The sequence below is a fragment of the Zeus faber genome (genome assembly GCF_960531495.2).
Source record: "Zeus faber genome assembly, chromosome: 7".
Lineage (NCBI taxonomy): Eukaryota > Metazoa > Chordata > Actinopteri > Zeiformes > Zeidae > Zeus > Zeus faber.
In genome coordinates, this window is record NC_137203.1 from 2,610,455 (window position 1) to 2,629,945 (window position 19,491).

Below are 19,491 nucleotides of genomic sequence, written 5' to 3' on the forward strand. Positions count from 1 at the left end.
GACAGGAGGGGACAGGAAGAGCAGGAGACAGGAAGAGCAGGAGACAGGAAGAGCAGGAGACAGGAAGAGCAGGGGACAGGAAGAGCAGGAGACAGGAAGAGCAGGGGACAGGAAGAGCAGGAGACAGGAAGAGCAGGGGACAGGAAGAGCAGGAGACAGGAAGAGCAGGAGACAGGAAGAGCAGGGGACAGGAGCGGCGTCTGCTGTAGTGGATTTGAAGTGTACTTTAGGTGCAGACCGCACAGTGTCTGCTTCTTTTTTTCTCGGCTCAAAAACAGTTTCACACACAAACCCAAGACGTGCACGTACCCACCAGGAAACACCTTCATTTACATGCAGACAGGGCTACGTTTACACACACACACACGCACACATGCACACACACACTGTGATTCTCAAATGGGTCTTGTTTTAATAAAAGATGCTCTGTTGCTTCTGGGCCAAATACATGCAGGTCATCATTTCTGCACGGCCAATGTATGCACACGCACACACACACCGTCCCAGCACACACACACCGTGCCAGCACACACACACCGTGCCAGTACAGCGAGTGGTGTTCTGCTGTCGTTGTTTAACCTTCAGTCGCTCTGCGGCTGCATCACAGCTGGAAGTCTGTTGTCAGGGAGCCTCTCCTCCTCCCTCCCTCCCTCTCTCTCTCTTTCTCTCTCTATCTCTCTCACTCACTCTCTCCCTCTCTCTCTCTCTTTCCCTCTCTCTTTGCGTCTTTTCCAACTGATCTGTAACGAAGCTCTTTGTGTAAAAATAAATAAATGTGTGAACGAGTATTGAGATCCGAGCAGCGGAAGTATCTTTCTCTTTCTCTCTTTCTCTCTGAAGCTGATTTAAAGGCTCCAGTGGATTAAAGGGCTGAGTGTGTGTGTCGTCCTTATGTGAGGGCACGTTTTGCCTAAAACAGACGTGCACATTATTGGGGAGGATAATGAAATACATCACCATAGAAACAGGAGGGAGCGGAGTCCCGTTTGAAAAGGATTTTTTATTGTTTTATTTTTGGACACATCTGCAGGAAGAGAAAATCCATCCAAAAAATAAATAAAAATAAAAAAGCAAATATGAGAAGATTTCCACAAATTCATTCTCATCAGTTGATATAATGATGCTCCACCTCTACCTCAACCTGCTCCACCTCTACCTCAACCTGCTCCACCTCTACCTCCCCCTGCTCCACCTCTACTCCACCTCCTCCTGCTGTACCTCTATTCTCCCCCTGCTCCACCTGTACTCTCCCCCTGCTCCACCTGTACTCTATGCCTGCTCCACCTCTACCTCTCCCTGTTCCACCTCTACCTCCCCCTGCTCCACCTCCTCCTGCTCCACCTCTATTCTCCCCCTGCTCCACCTGTACTCTCCCCCTGCTCCACCTGTACTCTATGCCTGCTCCACCTCTACCTCTCCCTGTTCCACCTCTACCTCCCCCTGCTCCACCTCTACCTCAACCTGCTCCACCTCTATTCTACCTCTACCTACCTCCATCTACTCTGCTGTTACTCTACCGCTGACTTGGTGGAGTAGCTTTAAAAGACACCTACCTATTTTTCAATGGCACCCCTTGATGCAATACGTCGATCTCCCAGCAACAAAAGTTCAACGTTTCAGGCTCTTTTTGGACACCAATCAGAGCACCATCCTGGAGCCTACCCCTACACTGAAACAGCACAGTGCTTCAAAGGCAGATCACTCAAAACATTAAAAAGGAACTCCTCCTCTGACCACTTTTTAACCATTTCTGCCCTGCAGCACCACTACCTCATGAAATGCATTCTCAGAACCGCGCCTTCTTCAGGGGGAGGACCACGGACCCCCCGTTGTCTTTCAGCATTGAACCTTTTTCCGGACTTAATCAATGTGAGACGGAGCCTTTGTGATCTTCTTGTAATGGAAGTAGTTTGTTATCCGCAGAACTTTGCAGGGAGGCCCTGAGCCGACAGCGAGATAAACAAAAGCGCTCCACCAACCCCAAAAGTCCTTCTTTAATATTTAATATTTAAAAGGTACCATGGTTTTGTTTTTTTTACAAGTTGCCTTTGATGTATTTAAGAATATCTTTGAATATTTTCTGCAGACAATGTCCCCTTGAGCCTTCAGGGGGGGCAAACTTACCGTATGCTAACAAAGCTTGTTGAGATCCTTTGTTATTCATACCATTATACTGAACAAAAGCAACATAATAAAAAAAGAACCCTCCGCGCTCCGCCTCACTCAGGGCCGGAGCTTCAGAGTGTCTGCAAAGATGAGGACCAAGTTCTTTGAAGGGAATTGGAGCCGGTCCTTGACTTGTCTTTTCTCATGTCACGGTCTTGGTACGGTAATATTTCACATCCTCTCGGCCAAAGTCCCACTCGCCCTGTCCTATTCCTTTAAGACATAAAACACTTGAATTGCGTTGCTTGGCAGAGGTGTAAAGTCCATCCTGTCTTGAAGATATTGGAGATAATGATATTGAGATACCTCCGGAAAGCTTGAAACACGAGGGAAAAGGTTGCAGGAGCGTTGTGTGTCCTGGCCCTCGGCCCCGGAGCCCCTCCAAAGGTGCACGAGAGAGACAAAAAAAAATTAAAAAAAAGCTCATTGGAAGAATTGGAATGGACTGGACCTTCTCAGGCCACATTCCCTGCGTCGCTGCGATACGGTTGCAGCAAACAACGCAAGCGCGGCCGCCAGGAAACTATTTGCCCGTCGCCGTTTACATAAACCAAAAGGTTTGCACAGGCGTGAGATGGTGGCATGTGGACGGGGCTGGAGCCTCTGTTGTTGCCTTACAGTGTTGGTCTCGAAAGATGTGGCTCTTTGTGCATATTAACTTTATTATCCCTGCAAACACACCAACACAGCGATCCTCACCCCCAACTCATCTCATGGTCTACGAGCGGCTTCCTTCCACAACCTTCTCCGAGCTGCCGACGGGCGGAGCTGGAAGCTCCCATCCGATCCCCCCACCTTGCATCCTCAGCACAGCCTTTTTTTTTTTTAACGCTGTGCCACGCCAGTAATGTGAAGAGTAAATATTATTTTATTTTCATAATCTCTTTTTGTTTTCGCCCCCCACCCTTATCTCCGGCGTGGAGGCCTCTCTTTGGCTTCCGCAGCCAGGGAGGCCGCCGGCGCAGGAGGGAATGTTGATACGGGGTTTAATGAAAGCAGCGTGAAGTGATTACTCTGAAGCTGCTCCAACACCAACACGGAGCAAACAGAGGAGGGTGTGACTCACCTGCACAGGTGAGGAGGGGAGGGGTGGAGGCGGGGGGGGTGGTGGTGGAGTGGAGAAGGGGAGGGAAGGAGGAGTAAAGGAGGGGAGGAGAGGAGGAGGGGAGTAGGAGAGGAAGGGAGGAGGTGGAGAACCAGGTGCACGGGGACTCACCCGCACGCATGAGGAGTTTCCTCCGTACGTCCACTTGTAACCGGCGGCGCTTCCATCCTCTCTCCTGCCCTGCACACGATGTGAGGTTTTCCTTCCCCCAGGAAGTCTGGAAAAGCGGGATCATCTGCCTCCATTTTATTCACATACGTCACATGTTGTTGTGGTCGTGTTCGCTGTAATCCGGCTTTTTGCGGCGCGACGTAATCCCTCCTAACTTTTTCCCATTTACCATAATCCCAAACAAAGACCGGCACCTGCGTCGCGGGTTAAACCCTCTCCCCCAACAATACACCACCATGGCTACTTTAACACACACACACACACACACACACACACACACATCCGCATTATCTTCCTGTCTCACCTCCCCGACATATGAGAGTTCAGCTGCCGTCTGATCAGATAGTCATCTACCGCCTGTTGGCTGCTCCCACATCAGATAAAAACCTGAGGGAAGCTTTGCATTTTCTACTAAGCACACACACACACACACACACGTGTGTGTGTGTGTGTGTGTGTGTGTGTGTGTGTGTGTGTGTGTGAAAATAATATCAGATAGCAGTTATTGGTTATTACAACTAATATATACTTTTTGGTGTTTTTTTAATTTCTCATTTTTAACTTGATGAAATATTGAAAAATGTGTTTGTGTGTTTGTGTGTGTGTGTGTGGCGTGGTGTGTGGTATTATTGAGATTTGAAGCCTTTTACAGTTAAATCCAGTTCAACATCAGCCTCCAACTCCTCCCCGAACGCACCACTTCCTGTGTTGGAGGGCTGGAGAGGGAGAGCGCTCAGGGCGGGGCATCTGCCCCGAGAAGCAGTCTGCCAACTGCTACACAGCAGCAGGAAACGGAGTATATTAAATACATCTACAATAAATATTTATTTGCTTTGTTTGTGGGTGGAGTTCTGCACCGGAACATCACCTTATACGGATGGGGGGGCGGAGCATACGGATGGGAGCGGAGCATACGGGTGGGGGGCGGAGCATACGGGTGGGGGGCGGAGCATACGGGTGGGGGGCGGAGCGTGGTTTTTACTTGTGAGCCTCCTCTCCCATGTTGTTGTTGTTGATGTACCGCTGTTGCCGTGGGGAGAGGAGGGAGGTTGAAAACAGCAGCGATTTCAATCTTCTTCAACAAACAGTTTGAGAAGAAGTTTTGTCTGAATGTCCTCCAACGGTGTCAGGACTTATTGTGCGGAGAACTTAAAACAATCTTTGTGATTTCGGCTCCTTACTGGTTTAAAAATGACACAACAGTACGTCCTACGACCTCTGCACATGACAAGGTCGTTCCGTTTGTTGAAATACGAGCTTCAACCGTAGCTGCTGCTCTTGGTGAGTGGGATGTGTTTGTCCTGTGTTGCATCACACGTATGACATCACCTGGATGTTTGTTGCTGTCAAACAATCTGTCCTTTTATCTGCTGCTTCTACGGAAAAGGCCGCCGATCCGCCCGCGGTTGAAAAAGAAAAATTGACCTCTCACCCCAAAGTAGCGACACCTCCTTTTAAATCCCCGCGTGGATTTAATAGGAGGCAGCACTTACGGCACTCCACCCGCGTCCGTGCGCTGCACCCGAGCGCTGCACCCGAGCGCTGCACCCGAGCGCTGCACCCGAGCGCCTCCGGCGTCATCGCTTTGTGTTTTGTAGCAGGGACGTTTGCTTTTCTCCCGATAAGCTGAAAATAAAGCAGCACGGGAACCATTGTTAGACCATGGTAGCGTGAATGTTTCAATGCCTCACCTTTATGTGACCTCCCTCCCTCCCTCCCTCCCTCCCCCTCCAGGGTGCAGCGATGGCTGCCAGCTCTGCAGTGCTGACCTCCAGACAGGCGTGGGCAGTGTGTGTCTGTGGTGCAGGGAGCCCAGGAGCCTCCTGCTCGGGGACCACTGCGTCCACCAGTGTCCCCGGGGCCGCTACGCCCGTCACGGCGCCTGCAAGGGTAAGGAGGGCCCCACCCGACAATTTGGAGTCAAACAGTCACGTGGAGAAGGTCCTTGGGTTGTTTTTACATTTTGCAGGGGTTACAGCTTGTTATGATGAATATTGAATAACCCAAAACACTATGTAATAAAGCTCTGAAATTGCCGTCTCTTTTAGGACAGGGGTCCCCAACCTCTTTTTGCCCAGGACCCCCGATTTTAGGTCAGAAATTGTTCACAACAACAGCTATTTAAAATATGGACATTGCTTTGCTTTGGCTTGGGCAGGTTAACGATTAAATCGTCAGTTCCCGCGATTGACATCGACATTCTTTTTTTAACCCTCTATGAAAAATGGGAGCTTTGAAACGGTGCTAGTGCAGTTGACTGTGTTATGAAACTGGAGCGGAGAGGGAGGGAGGGAGGGAGAGGGAGGGAGGGAGGGAGGCAGAAAGAGAGAGAGGGAGGGAGGCAGAAAGAGAGAGAGGGAGGGAGGGAGGTTCTCGTCCTCTCCCCTCAGAGCTGTGGAGTAGCCACTGGTGGTGGGATCCCACTTGCCCTCTCTACAGTCCCGTGCAGAGACTTCAGGAGGCGCAGGTGCTGCTTGTGATCATCATTTTGCAACGTACAATATTTTTATAGTTAATTTTTTTTCCTTCGTTTCTAACTTGGAGGCTAAATTAAAAAGGTCAACATGGCTCAGAGAATTGGACCTGTTTTTTTTTTGTTTTTTGTCTTTTGTTTCTCCTCCAGACAGTCGGCGTAATTGTCTTTTTATTTGACGTCTGTTTATTTCCCTACATGTATGAAACAAAAGCTGCAGGTCTCTCCGTTGCTCTCCGTTGCTAGGGGACTTCATTTAGTAAAAACTGGATGCTTTTGCGTAAATACTTGTAAATAATTAATCCTGCAGTTCTGGGACAGGGAGACTGCATTTGTCACGTGACATTACTTTCTATCAAATTTCCCCCGAAATAAATCTTCAATTCATAAATCTGTATTGAAAGAGCAGTGAACTGAGCGACGCCGTACGGAGGCCTGATCGTTGGGAACAGAAACACAAAACAATCTTTGGTCAAATTGTTTCCACCGGGAACACGCCGCTGCGGTTCTGCCTGTACTGAGACATCCAACGCTTGATGACAACATACAAACAATACAATTCAAATGCTCTCCTACAGGAGCACATACGCTGCTGCTCCGCAGGTGGTGTAGAAGAGGGGTGTTGGTGTTCATAGAACAATGGGACACAAACGTCAGGATGGTGTTCCGGGCACGCTGGCAAGCCTAGGAAGTTTGAGTTTTGAGTAAAAAGTCAGATTTAAAGGTGTTTTGTTTTTTTAAGGGTTTATTCCTGCAGATTGGTCCTCGTTCGACCACTTAGCGCTGGTCTGAGGTGTAGGACTCGCTACGTCGAGCCAGAAGCCCCTGCGGCGCAAACCTCCGCCCTTCAGTTTGTACGTCTGCAGAGAGGAAGCCTCAAAAGTGAGATCCCAGGCGGAGGGAGGGTTTGGCGGGCGTTCAACATACAGCTGAATGGAAAGAGAGAGAGAGAGAGAGAGAGAGAGAGAGAGAAAGAGAGAGATTTCGATTTACAAAACACACAGAACACACACACACGCACGCACACACACACACACACACACACACACACACACACACACACACACACACACACACACACACACACACACACACACTGCCACGGGCAAAAAAACCCCACAAATTTAAACACGCCCACACATGTACTGACAAACCTACTGAGTCTCTCTTTCTCTCTAGCACACACACACAATAATGTACAAGCCCCCACACACACACACACACACACACACACACACACACACACACACACACACACAGCCAGTTGTTTGGTGTTTGGTGTTGGTTGTTGGGTGTTTGGTGTGAGGTTCACTCCAGCAGCTGAAGATGCTGCAGCAGCCCTGAACCCACAGAATGGAATATTTGGGATAATGATTTCCTTCCTCTCCTTTTGTCATTTTATGGATTGAAAAAGAAAGAAAAAAATTAATTACAGTATGAGATTTTTGTTCAACAAATTAATCGTACAGATTACCACTTTAATCCATACTTCTTGAGAAGGTTTAATCTGCGGCTGACATGAATAATCAGGCGTGTTTTGATCCGTGTGGCATGTGAACATGTGAACATGTGGAATAATTCCATTTATTTTCCGTCAGAATTGAAGGGATGATTCATCTCAACGATGGTGATGGCTTTACAGAGTTTTATGAATTTTGATCAAGTTCAAGTTCAAGTTCAAGAGATTATTTGTCACATACATATACATACGTTCATACATATATGCAGTGAAATGTAGCGAGCGCTCCAACAGATACATGCCACAAATTCTTAGGTATTAATTTTTTTCCCAGAATGCCACTTTTCATGTGAGAGCTGCAGTGAGGCGGGGCCTCTGTCCTGCACTTCATGTCCGCTCCACAACTTCCTGCTGCCCACGGGGCTCTGCGCCCCCAGCTGCCCAATGGGTTACTATGGCGACGGCCACAGGGTTTGCCAGGGTAGGTCCTCGATGGATCAGAAACATCTGACCTGGAAGCAGACTGTAACTGATGGCTTAATTGATTGAATAAACAATTTTGCTTTATTGATATTTGTATGTGAGGATATTAAGAGTTGAGATATAACTGAATTAATATTATATTATATTATATTATATTATATTATATTATATTATATTATGTTTTTTTTTATTTTATTATATTACATTATATTATATTACAATATATCATATTATATTGTATTATATTTTGTTAGATTTTATTGTATTTCATAACATTACATAATATTATATTGTGTTATAATATATTATACTATATCATAATGTGTGCAGCGTGTGGTGCCCAGTGCCTGACGTGTGATGCTCCGGGGCTCTGCACGTCGTGCCGGGACCTCGCCAAGGTGCTGATGTTTGGAGAGTGCCAGTACGACAGCTGCCCCCACCAGTACTACCTCAACACCACCACATGGGCCTGCAGAGGTACTAGAGAGTTTGGGAAATGGCGTGCTGGTGCAGGGTGTCCCGTGTTGCACAATGACGCAGCCACGATTCTCGTGACGATTCTCTCTGACCAATCAGTCGTCTGCAGTGTTTTCACGTCACATTTTGGTATCACCTCAATGGAAGCAATACTGACAAGGGTATCGGGTAGTGGGTACCGGGTACCGAGTATCGGGTAGCGGGTACCAGGTAGAAGGTACCAGGTACCAAGTAGCAGGTAGCAGGTAGCAAGTAGCAAGTAGCAGGTACCAGGTACCAGGTACCAGGTAGCAGGTAGCAGGTAGCAGGTAATAGGTACCATGTACCATGTGCTATCCATAACTTTTACCGATAGAAAACCGACAAAGGCGAGTAGAGTGGAGTTGAGACGGTACCATGTGGTGGAAAAGCAGCTTCAGTGACCTCCTCCAGGAAGGAGGGATCACAACTATTTTAGTCATTTAGTCACTGAGTGGGTGATTTGCCATTTATACTTTTCATAAATCTAGTGCCATCTAGATTGCAGGGTGTGGAGCTTTATTGGTGCCATCGATCAAGTAATAAACTGTGAGGGCTGATTTGTGCGGCATTGTTAAAATATGCAAATCTTAAACATTGCCTTCTTGTTTTAAATGAATGTTTTAACATTGGACAGCTATGGGAATGCACAGAAAACTACAATATCATTTTTTCTCTGGGCAACCTCGTCAGCTTTAATCATGTTTACCCCTTCCCTTAATAATTTTAGCCATTTCCATGGCCTACACACAAATATGTGGGTAAATATGCTCTGCTGCTCTTATGCCCCCGGACTCAAATTGAAGAATAATGTCCCAGACTTTGTTGGAAAGCCGGATTCACCTTCATTCATCTTATTTCCTGGAAGGATTTCGTGCCCCGGGGGACGCAGCCTGGCAGACCTTCTTTATCAGCCACACAATGCATCCTAATGGCATTTTACACACATTGTGGCCCAAAACAAGGCAGAGCCCAAGGTCAAGCCACACACACGTTGCAGGATGAGGGGACAAGCTGACTGCCTAAAGGCCTGATGTTCTGCTCCTTTAGCGGTGATGTGGCGACGCCCAGAAAGGTGTGTTGGTGTGTGTTGGTGTGTGTTGGTGTGTGTTGGTGTGTGTTGGTGTGTGTTGGTGTGTTTTGTGTTGTGTTGATCCCTGCAGCGAGCGCTGGCTGATCCACACGACCTGAGATGAACTCACCTGAGCCTCAGAGCTGCTGCTGAGATGAACAGGAGGAATAACACACAACACACACAGTACACAACACACAACACACACAGTACACAACACACACAGTACACAACACACAGTACACAACACACAACACACACAGTACACAACACACACAGTACACAACACACACAACACACACAACACGCACAAGACAACACACACAGTACACAACACACAACACACACAGTACACAACACACAGTACACAACACACAACACACACAGTACACAACACACACAGTACACAACACACAGTACACAACACACAACACACACAGTACACAACACACACAACACACACAGCACACAACACACAGCACACACAGTACACAACACACACAGTACACAACACACCCAGTACACAACACACAGCACACACAGTACACAACACACACAGTACACAACTCACACAACACAACACACATGACACACACACAACACACACACAACACACACAACACACATGACACACACATGACACACACACAACACACACAACACACATGACACACACAACACACATGACACACACACAACACACACACAACACACACAACACACATGACACACACATGACACACACACAACACACATGACACACACACAACACACACACGACACACACACAACATACACACAACACACCACCAGGCAGTGTTTTGGGGACAGTGGAGTTGGGCCTGCACAGCGCTGCCCACACCCTGATCCCACCTCCACTGGTGATGGTTCTGAGGGTGGAGCAGGAGAGATGGAGGCTGATGGAGAAAAGCTGGTTGTGAAAATGAGATACTTGCTTTTGCCAGCTCTTATTAAAATGTTTTCCTTTCCAGAGCTGGTGCCTGTCTGACCTCAGCTCAGTGCTATCTGCTGCTTTCAGATCAGCCAATCTCCCCCCAAAGCCGCCTCGCTCTGTTTGCAGCGTCTCACCAGGAAGTCATGAAAATGTTTCTGTTTTCTTTCCTTTTCTAATCTCACAAGGTCAGATAAACAGCTGCTACTGATAACAAATATCCTCACATTTAGATTTTGACTTAAGGCTGAAGATTCAAAAGAATTTATATTACCCAGCACTGGAGTGGTTGGAAACCATGCCATAGTAATGTTATAGTTTTATCTATAGTAATGTTATAGTTTTATCTATAGTAATGTTATAGTTTTATCTATAGTAGTGTTATCTATAGTAGTGTTGTAGTTGTATCTATAGTAGTATGGATTAAAATACTACATACAATAAGTAAATCCCTCGTGCTGATACTTGGGGCTGGTCTAGACAGGACCTCCCTTCTCCTCCTCTCTGCTTGTTGTGCTTTGAAAAGCTACGTTTGAACAAATGGCTGTGAATGTTTTTTGGCCTCGATTGCATTTTGGTTTAATTGTTTTAATTTCTGTGGCCGAGATAAAGACAGCGGCTGAAAACATGACAGATATGCAGAGAGCAAGAGAGAGAGAGAGAAATAAACTTTACAGTGTAATGAGCTTAAAGTAAATCCAGTGTGTAAAAGGCTTTATTAATCTGTCTGTCGCTGTCTCTCCTTTCATTTCTTCTCTTTTTGCTTCATCTTCCCACCTTTCGCTTTCATCTTTCAAATCCCCTTCCCTTTAATCCCAAACCCTGCTACACACACACACACACACACACACACACACACACACACACACACACACACACTCGCATGCACACATTTACACTCACATATGTACACACATATGCTTGCACCCATACACACACATTCATATCCATGCTCTCCCTCCCTCTCTCCCTCCCTCTCTCCCTCCCTCCCACCGTCCATCCAGAGTGTGACTGGAAGTGCAACGCCTGCAGGGGTCCTCTGCCCAGCGACTGCCTGCAGTGCATGGAGGGCTCTGTGCTGCACGGAGGCCTCTGCGTCCAGAGCTGCGTGCAGGGTTCCTACCAGGACGGAGACAGATGCTTCGGTCAGTCCCCACACGCGCACGCGGTTTCTCGGCACGGGCACTAGGAGGCGACGTTACTGCAGAGCGTTGATGCCATTGTGGAAGGGCATTAAAATGCAGCTCGGGTGATGGTGACTAGATGCTGCTCAGAAAACCTGTGATGGATGGATGGAAGTCAATGGAAAAAGAAGAACGTTCTCACAACAAATATATAGTATATGTATAAATGTGTGTGTGTGTGTGTGTGTGTCATACTAATAACTTCCACAGGACTTCAGGGTCTCAACATCGCGCTTGAGTGATTTCAACGGGTATCCAGGGTTGTGATTTTTTTAAATTAACGTTTCCTTAAAGCAGCAACATTTGGGATTTGGCGCCTCGTCAGTTCCTGAGTGCGACTGGGGATCGGCCCCCCTGCTTTCAGCGCAGGTACCAGATGTGCTCGGCCCGGCAGATCGGCCTGGCACGGGCGAGCAGGGGGTGAGACAAACCTGTGGCGCAATGAAAGTGAGGGCGGGCGTGCAGCGGCTGAGGTGCGGCACTGCACCGTCTCATCCGCACGGGCCGGGAGGTGGAGCGGCTACGTTACGTTATTACCAAACATGTTGACCAGCAAGTTTATAATTTATTATTTAACTTTTCTTTTTTATTTCACCAGGCTAATAAACGGTAATGACCGGAGCCAAACATCAAGGGAGTGATGTAGTGCTGTAAGGTGTAACGCACTTTTCCCAAAGTTTCGTACCAGAACACAGAAGCTACCTGGACCCAGAATAGGCGTTCAGGGGGGTCGGGGGGGAATGAGAGAGCTGCCGTTCTCCACCTCACAAGTCAATGTGCCGTCAGAATGATTTTGAAGCTGTTGTTTTAAGGTATAAAAGTGACATGGTGTTGCTTTAAGAAGATATGAGGGCTTAAAGAGAGGGATGTTCTAGGGTGTAAAGCCTTGATTGACAGGCCTCAGCTGTTTGAGTGGGTGGGCGTGGTTCCATCTCAGTGTGTGTTTCCTCAGAGTGTGATGAACACTGTGTGGAGTGCCAGGGCCCGGGGCGGTGCCGGCGCTGCCAGCCCCCCTACGTCACCCTGAGGGGCCAGTGTGTGCTGGAATGTGGGAGGAACCACTTCTTGGATGCCTCGACCCAAGTGTGCAAACGTAAGGCTCCTCCCTTTACATTATTATTATTATTATTATTTGACGGGATCTCCAGTAAAACTGTAATTTTTTATATTGTAGTTTTTTTTGGTATTTTATTTATATGTAAAATATATAGACTAAGCCCAAGCTCACCAAAAAGGTGAATTTTATTTCTGTTGTAAGATGTGTTTTATAGCTCACATATTATCGCATTCATTTAAAAAGCGGGGATGACATGAAAGCCCACAAGGAGCGTGTCAAGTGTTGGATCTGACATCCAACGTTTGGGACCAAATTGACAAAGAGGTTTTGTTGAGGCAGGGATGTTGACCCGCTGCAGACCAGGTCTCAAGCTGCACCTTTCTCCCGCCCTGTGCAGCGTGCTCATCGGACTGCGTGCTGTGCGAGGCGGCGGCCCGCTGCTCCACCTGCGGCCAGCAAGCCTACCTGATGAAGGGATACTGCACCCCCGACTGCGGACACGGTTACTATGGAGACCAGAAGACCAGGACCTGCCAGGGTATCTATCCATCTAAATTCATTAAAGTGTCGTCCTGAGCCAGCCGTCGGATATTTTCAGCCTCCAGTTTTACCCTTTGTTGGTATTCGCTCCTTTCTAAACCATGTCGGCATTGTTCAAGATTCAAGATTCAAGATTCAAGATTTTTATTTGTCACATACATATACATACTTTCATACATATATGCAGTGAAATGTAATGCAACGCACCCGGTGATAGCACACTATGTCCTAGGAAAAAAAATAAAAAATAAAAGTAGAAAATTCCTTTCTAATAGACCGACTAACTGACTCCTAAAATGTAATGCAGTAGTTGAATACTTATAGAATAAGATAAAAATATATAGAATAAAATACAATAAAAATAAATTGAAATAAATGGAATAGATAGAAGGAATATGCCTATGTATATACAGATATGTGCATTTAAAGTGGCATGTGAATGTGAATTAAAGTGGCATGTGAATGTGAATGTGAATAGAGTGAGGTAGTGTTTGGGATAATACAGCACAGTATACAACAGTACGGCGCAGCAATACGGCATCACGAACAACCCTGAACAGTGATACAGTATGCGGTACAGTATGCTACATACAGTACAGTAGGTAGTGGAGCCTAGTGCATGGCTCAGTTAGGACCCCTGGTGAGGTCAGCGTTGACAGTTCTGATGGCTTGAGGGAAAAAACTCCGTCTCAGTCTCTCTGTTCTCGCTGTGTGACTGCGGAGGCGCTTGCCTGACCGCAGCAGCTGAAACAGTCCGTTGTTGGGGTGATGAGGATCCTTCATGATCCTACGGGCTCTGCTACTACACCTCCTGGTGTATAAGTCCTGCAAGGGGGGGAGGGTAGTTCCAGTTGTACGTTCAGCTGAACGCACCACCCTCTGCAGGGCCCGCCTGTCCTGGGCAGTACAGTTCCCAAACCAGGCAGTGATGTTGCCTGTCAGGATGCTCGCAGTCGGGGATCAGGCCCACGACCACGGTGTCGTCAGCAAACTTGATGATGGTGTTGGAGCTGGACCTGGCCACACAGTCATGTGTGTACAGGGAGTACAGTAGGGGGCTGAGGACGCAGCCCTGGGGGGATCCTGTGTTCAGGGTGAGGGAGCTTGACATGTACTTCCCCTCCTTGACCACCTGGGGGCGGCCTGTGAGGAAGTCCAGGATCCAGGTGCACAGCGGACCATTCAATCCGAGCTCCATCAGCTTGACAGCCAGTCTGGTGGGGACTATGGTGTTGAAAGCTGAACTATAATCGCTGAACAGCATTCTCACGTAGGCCCCCTTCTGGCCATCCGGGTGCGTGAGCGTGGTGTGCAGTACCTGGGAGACCGCGTCATCCGTTGTGTGGCCCTTATCGCATCCAGCTTTAAAGTAGTATTACTATTACTCTAAAAACAACCACGTTATTTCTGGTGAAGCGCTGTTTCCAGTATTTGCGATGAATGTCCTCGTTCTGTGAACAAACTGCCCTCTCAGCCTCAAGGCTTCACCCAACCAGCAGCATTCAAACATGGACGCAGCTTTGTTTTTCATCACGTGGCAGTTTGATAACCCAGGTTTGTTGTATATGAGGTCCAAGGCGTCCTGGAGGCGTCCTGGAGGCGTCCGGGAGGCGTCCTGGAGGCGTCCTGGAGGCGTCCGGGAGGCGTCCTGGAGGCGTCCTGGAGGCTTCCGGGAGGCGTCCGGGAGGCGTCCTGGAGGCGTCCGGGAGGTGTCCGGGAGGCGTCCCGGAGGCGTCCGGGAGGCGTCCCGGTGGCGTCCGGGAGGCGTCCCGGTGGCGTCCCGGAGGCGTGAGGGTTGTACCGCCGTCGGCGGGGAGCCAGGACGCGTGTCGTTCTGTGGGCATGTCGGCTCAGGATGGATCAACTTCAACTTTCTTTGTGACAAAGTCGACCACAACGGTGCGGCTGCACCTCAACGAGAAGCAGGAGGAGGAGAACACACATCCTTCTTTGAGTCATTGGAAAAGTTCCCTCAACAAAGCAGCATCCAATTTGGTCTGAAAGAAAAACCTCCATCTTCTTTAACCTCCAGCTTATTTTTCGATCAGGGGGAATTAAGCCGAGTGATGCGCAGTGTGGCAGGCCTGACCACTTTCTTAATGACCGCGGTTGCGACTGCGGCGGTTGGCTCAAGCGACAGGATCAATTTTGAAGAATCTTTGGGATTGACTCCTGAGGATTGAGTCCTTCCTCTTCCTTCACCTTCCGAAATGCCACCAAGCGTCCTGACAGCCGACACCCTTCTCAGCCTCCCCCCACCACGCACAGCTCTCCCTCCCTCCCTCCCTCCCTCTCTCCTTGTCAAACTCATTATTCTCTCCGCCTCTCTCTGAACAGCGAGGCGCTCACCCTGTCTTGTTTCTTGCAAATTTTTCTAAATAGTTTTCTGTTGTGACCTTCAAGTCGTTATTCAAGTGTTGTCGTCCTGACTGGAGTTGCTGCCGTTGCGCTGCTCAGTATCAGACAGTGGTGGGATGGGAAAACTGCAATTTTTTTTCTGCCTAATTCCTATCCGGAATGAACTGATACTGTATAGATCTGACATTTACCCTCCTCCACCTCCTCCACCCAGTTCCATCTGCACAGTGTTTAATCCTTGGTTATGCACTGTGCTGTGACTGTGTGTGATCCTAAGGAGTACACCGAAGGGGTTGTTTTGCCATGTACTGAATATTCATCAGAATATAAACCAATCAGCGACAGCAATAAAACTAGGGACAGGTGAAGTGAATAACATTGCTCATCCTGTTCCAATGGCACTTCCCCCAGAAGAACTAGTGTAGCACAAAATGGTGAAAAAGTGGATGTGAAAGGTGTAGAACACACTTTCACACACGCGCTCAGGGTGTCCATGCTGACCCCTGTCCACCCCTGAAAGCACCTACAATGGACACGTGAGCGTCACAACTGGTCTGCAACGTGGCCCGGTCTGATGAATCACCTTTTCTTCTACATCATGTGGATGGGCGGGGTGAGGGTCCGATCCGATGGAGCATCTGTGGGATGTGCTGGAACAACAAGCCCGATCCATGTGGGGCCCCACCTCCAACTTCCAGGACTTAAAGGTTCTGCTGCTAACGTCTTGGTACCAGATACCACAGGACACCTTCAGAGTCTGGTGGAGTCCATGCCTCCACCTCACAGCTGTTTTGGCGACAGGAGGGGGAGCTGCACAGTGTCAGTGTTATCAGTGGTGGTTTTAATGTTGTGGCTGATCAGTGTTGGTCTCATTTTATGAACTTACTAACCCCCAGTATCTCCACCCTCCTCCCCACCAGCCAACACCCACTCTCCCACCCTGAGGGTCAACGGCACCCTGCTGGTGGCCCTGGGCGGCTCTACTCCACTGGGTCTCACTCTACTGGATACCAACGACCCCGACAGCCCCCAAGATCGCCTCCTCTTCCAGTTGCTCCAGGAGCCGTCTAACGGGAGGCTGCTCCTGGTGGGAGCCAGGGGGGAAGTAGAGGAGGGAAGGGGGGAGACGGGCGGCAGAGAGAGGGCGCTCGCTCGGGACGACACTTTCTCCTGGAACCAGCTGAGGAGCAGGCAGGTCCAATTCAGACACCGCAGGGAGCAGCCCAGGTGAGTGGGGTGTGGGGCCGGTGAGTGGGGTGTAGATCATCCAGGGGAGTTGGGTGTAGATCATCCAGGGGAGTGGGGTGTAGATCATCCAGGGGAGTGGGGTGTAGATCATCCAGGGAAGTTGGGCGTAGATCATCCAGGGGAGTGGGGTGTAGATCATCCGGGGGAGTTGGGTGTAGATCATCCAGGGGAGTTGGGTGTAGATCATCCAGGGGAGTGGGGTGTAGATCATCCAGGGAAGTTGGGCGTAGATCATCCAGGGGAGTCGGGTGTAGATCATCCAGGGGAGCTGGGGTACAGATCATCCAGGGGAGTGGGGTGTAGATCATCCAGGCTAGTGGGGTGTAGATCATCCAGGGGAGTAGGGTGTAGATCATCCAGGGGAGTTGGTTGTAGATCATCCAGGGGAGTAGGGTGTAGATCATCCAGGCTAGTGGGGTGTAGATCATCCAGGGGAGTAGGGTGAAGATCATCCAGGCTAGTGGGGTGTAGATCATCCAGGGGAGTAGGGTGAAGATCATACAGGGGAGTTGGTTGAGGATCATCCAGCTGAATGGGGTGTAGATAATCCAGGAGGGTGGGGTGTCCCACTCTGCTGCTGTGTGGAGGTCCTTTGGAGATGATGATGTGATTGAGTGATTCATTAAAAAGTAAAATAATAATGTCTCAGCTAATTTATGATCGCTGGCATAATTGCATCCCATTAAAGATGCATCAGACAGCGTATTAAAGTCAAATAATGGATGTATTGTTTGGAACCAAGGGTTTTAACATCTCAGGGACTCATTTTATGCATGGACTGTAAAAGTGAGCACTATATTTTTTGGACACATTATAAATAAGGGGAATATTTAATGAAGCCTCTCAGCTGTGTGTGTGTGTGTGTGTGTGTGTGTGTGTGTGTGTGTGTGTGTGTGTGTGTGTGTGTGTGTGTGTGTGTGTGTGTGTGTGTGTGTGTGTGTGTGTGTGTGTGTGTGTGTGTGTGTGTGTGTGTGCGTGCGTGCGTGTGTGTGCCTGTGCGTGTTATTCCAGGAATGGCCAGTTCACCGTGCGTGTTGCCGACCCACAACTTTTTTCTCAACCAGAGACAGTTCATGTTCAGGCTGTTTCCATGCAGGTAGTGCACACACACACACACACACACACACACGCACACACGCACACACACACACACACACACACACACACACACACACACACACACACACACACTTTTGACTTAATTATAAATCCATTAATGGTTACCTCGGTCATGATGACTGGATGCTCAGGTGTGAAAAGTGTTTAGTAGCACTTTAGTTATTATTCCAATTTCCCGTCTCAGCTCCACTGAGCTCCTCTCTCCGTGTCTGCGCTGTGATTGGCCGCTTCGGAGGCAACGGCCGGCCGTGATTGGATTAGATGTGACAGCTCACCCGTCACGGGCGGAAAATATGAAAGTTACTCAGGACATGACAGGCTGAGAGTATTAGATGTGGACGGATAGCTGTGTGTATCTATGTTCTGTGTGTATATAGCACTCAACACACACACACACATTACTTCAGGATTAAACATCAGCGTCTTATAATGTGAGAGCTGTATTCCTTAATCTGGAGTGCGGATCTTGCTCTCACGCTTCATGCACAATGTCACGTATCCAAAATCTCAACGCGCCATTGGCCCACAATAGATCGGGCTCCGTGTGTGACGGAGAAGAGAGGAGATGGAGGAGATGGCTCCATCTTGTCCACCGCCGAGCTCCTCCATTCAGCGACTTCCCACGGAGCCGGGAATGGGAGTTCTCCTCACGCTGTTCCCTCTCGCCGTGGGAGTTTCCTGATGCGTTTCTCTGGGGCTCCACCTTCCTGTGCCTTTGATAGGTGGAGCATTATTCATTATCGGTCTATTATTTATGTACCGATTTAATGGGTTTTTATTTTTTTGTAATGTAAAGTTTCGGCCTCAGACGCCCCTCACCTGTCTGCTGCCGTCTCACCGCGGGCCGGATCCAGGGCTGATGGGTCCCGTTGCCGGACTCCAGCGTAGTTGAGCCACAGAGCAGCGGAGGCTCTGGCTCTGGGATGATTCCCGTCGGCTCTGGGTTTGCTCTCGATGTTCTTTGTCCCTCTGGAGCTCATCAACCACAGCGGCTGCGGATTAAAATTCCCGCCGCGTCGCTCTGCTTGTACCAGTGTTCCAAGTGTTCTTTTCAGCCAGAGGTCACTTTGGACTGCTGTGTGTGTGTGTGTGTGTGTGTGTGTGTGTGTGTGTGTGTGTGTGTGTTTACTTCCGTGTGTACGTGTGTGAGCGTGCATCCGCCCGCGGCCCCCGCGGCGTGCTCTCCACCGCCTCGCAAATGATGACGGTTCGTTTCAAATTTTGCTCGACCACAAGCTGCACTGAGGAGGCCATCTGTGGTTCAATGCCAATTTTGACCACTTTATCGCTGTTCCCTTAAACTTTTAGTTGTTTATTCGATATCTTTTGAGTTGAATAAGAATTAAAGAACTGTTTTTGTCAATGTTTGGACAATAAATTATTCAAAGTTTCAACAATTTGCTTTTGGAGTGCAGTTTGAAAACCACCGCGGACTACTACCCGTTCCGCCGCCTCCAGGTGCCCCCACAGTAATAATAATTATTATAATCATGTCACAATACGATTGACAGAGCACTGGAAGGTCTGGGTGTGATGCCCTTTAGAAATGCGCCGCATTTGCACCAGCTCTCTTCATACGATCGTGCTCCGCTGCCTTTCTTGGTCTTTT

At 48.7% G+C, this 19,491-nt stretch overlaps 1 protein-coding gene across 1 annotated transcript in view; it reads left to right on the forward strand.

Annotated features, from left to right (window-relative positions):
• fras1 (Fraser extracellular matrix complex subunit 1) overlaps window positions 1–19,491 on the forward strand; it is a gene marked incomplete at its 5' end in the record, with an annotated part of 136,242 nt that overhangs the window by 51,487 nt on the left and 65,264 nt on the right. Inside the window, 8 exons of the mRNA XM_080003755.1 lie at window positions 5,177–5,332; window positions 7,709–7,855; window positions 8,188–8,334; window positions 11,381–11,521; window positions 12,513–12,653; window positions 13,015–13,155; window positions 16,436–16,742; window positions 17,775–17,859. Coding sequence (XP_079859881.1) covers window positions 5,177–5,332; window positions 7,709–7,855; window positions 8,188–8,334; window positions 11,381–11,521; window positions 12,513–12,653; window positions 13,015–13,155; window positions 16,436–16,742; window positions 17,775–17,859 — 1,265 coding nt within the window. The remainder of the gene's footprint in view (window positions 1–5,176; window positions 5,333–7,708; window positions 7,856–8,187; window positions 8,335–11,380; window positions 11,522–12,512; window positions 12,654–13,014; window positions 13,156–16,435; window positions 16,743–17,774; window positions 17,860–19,491) is intronic.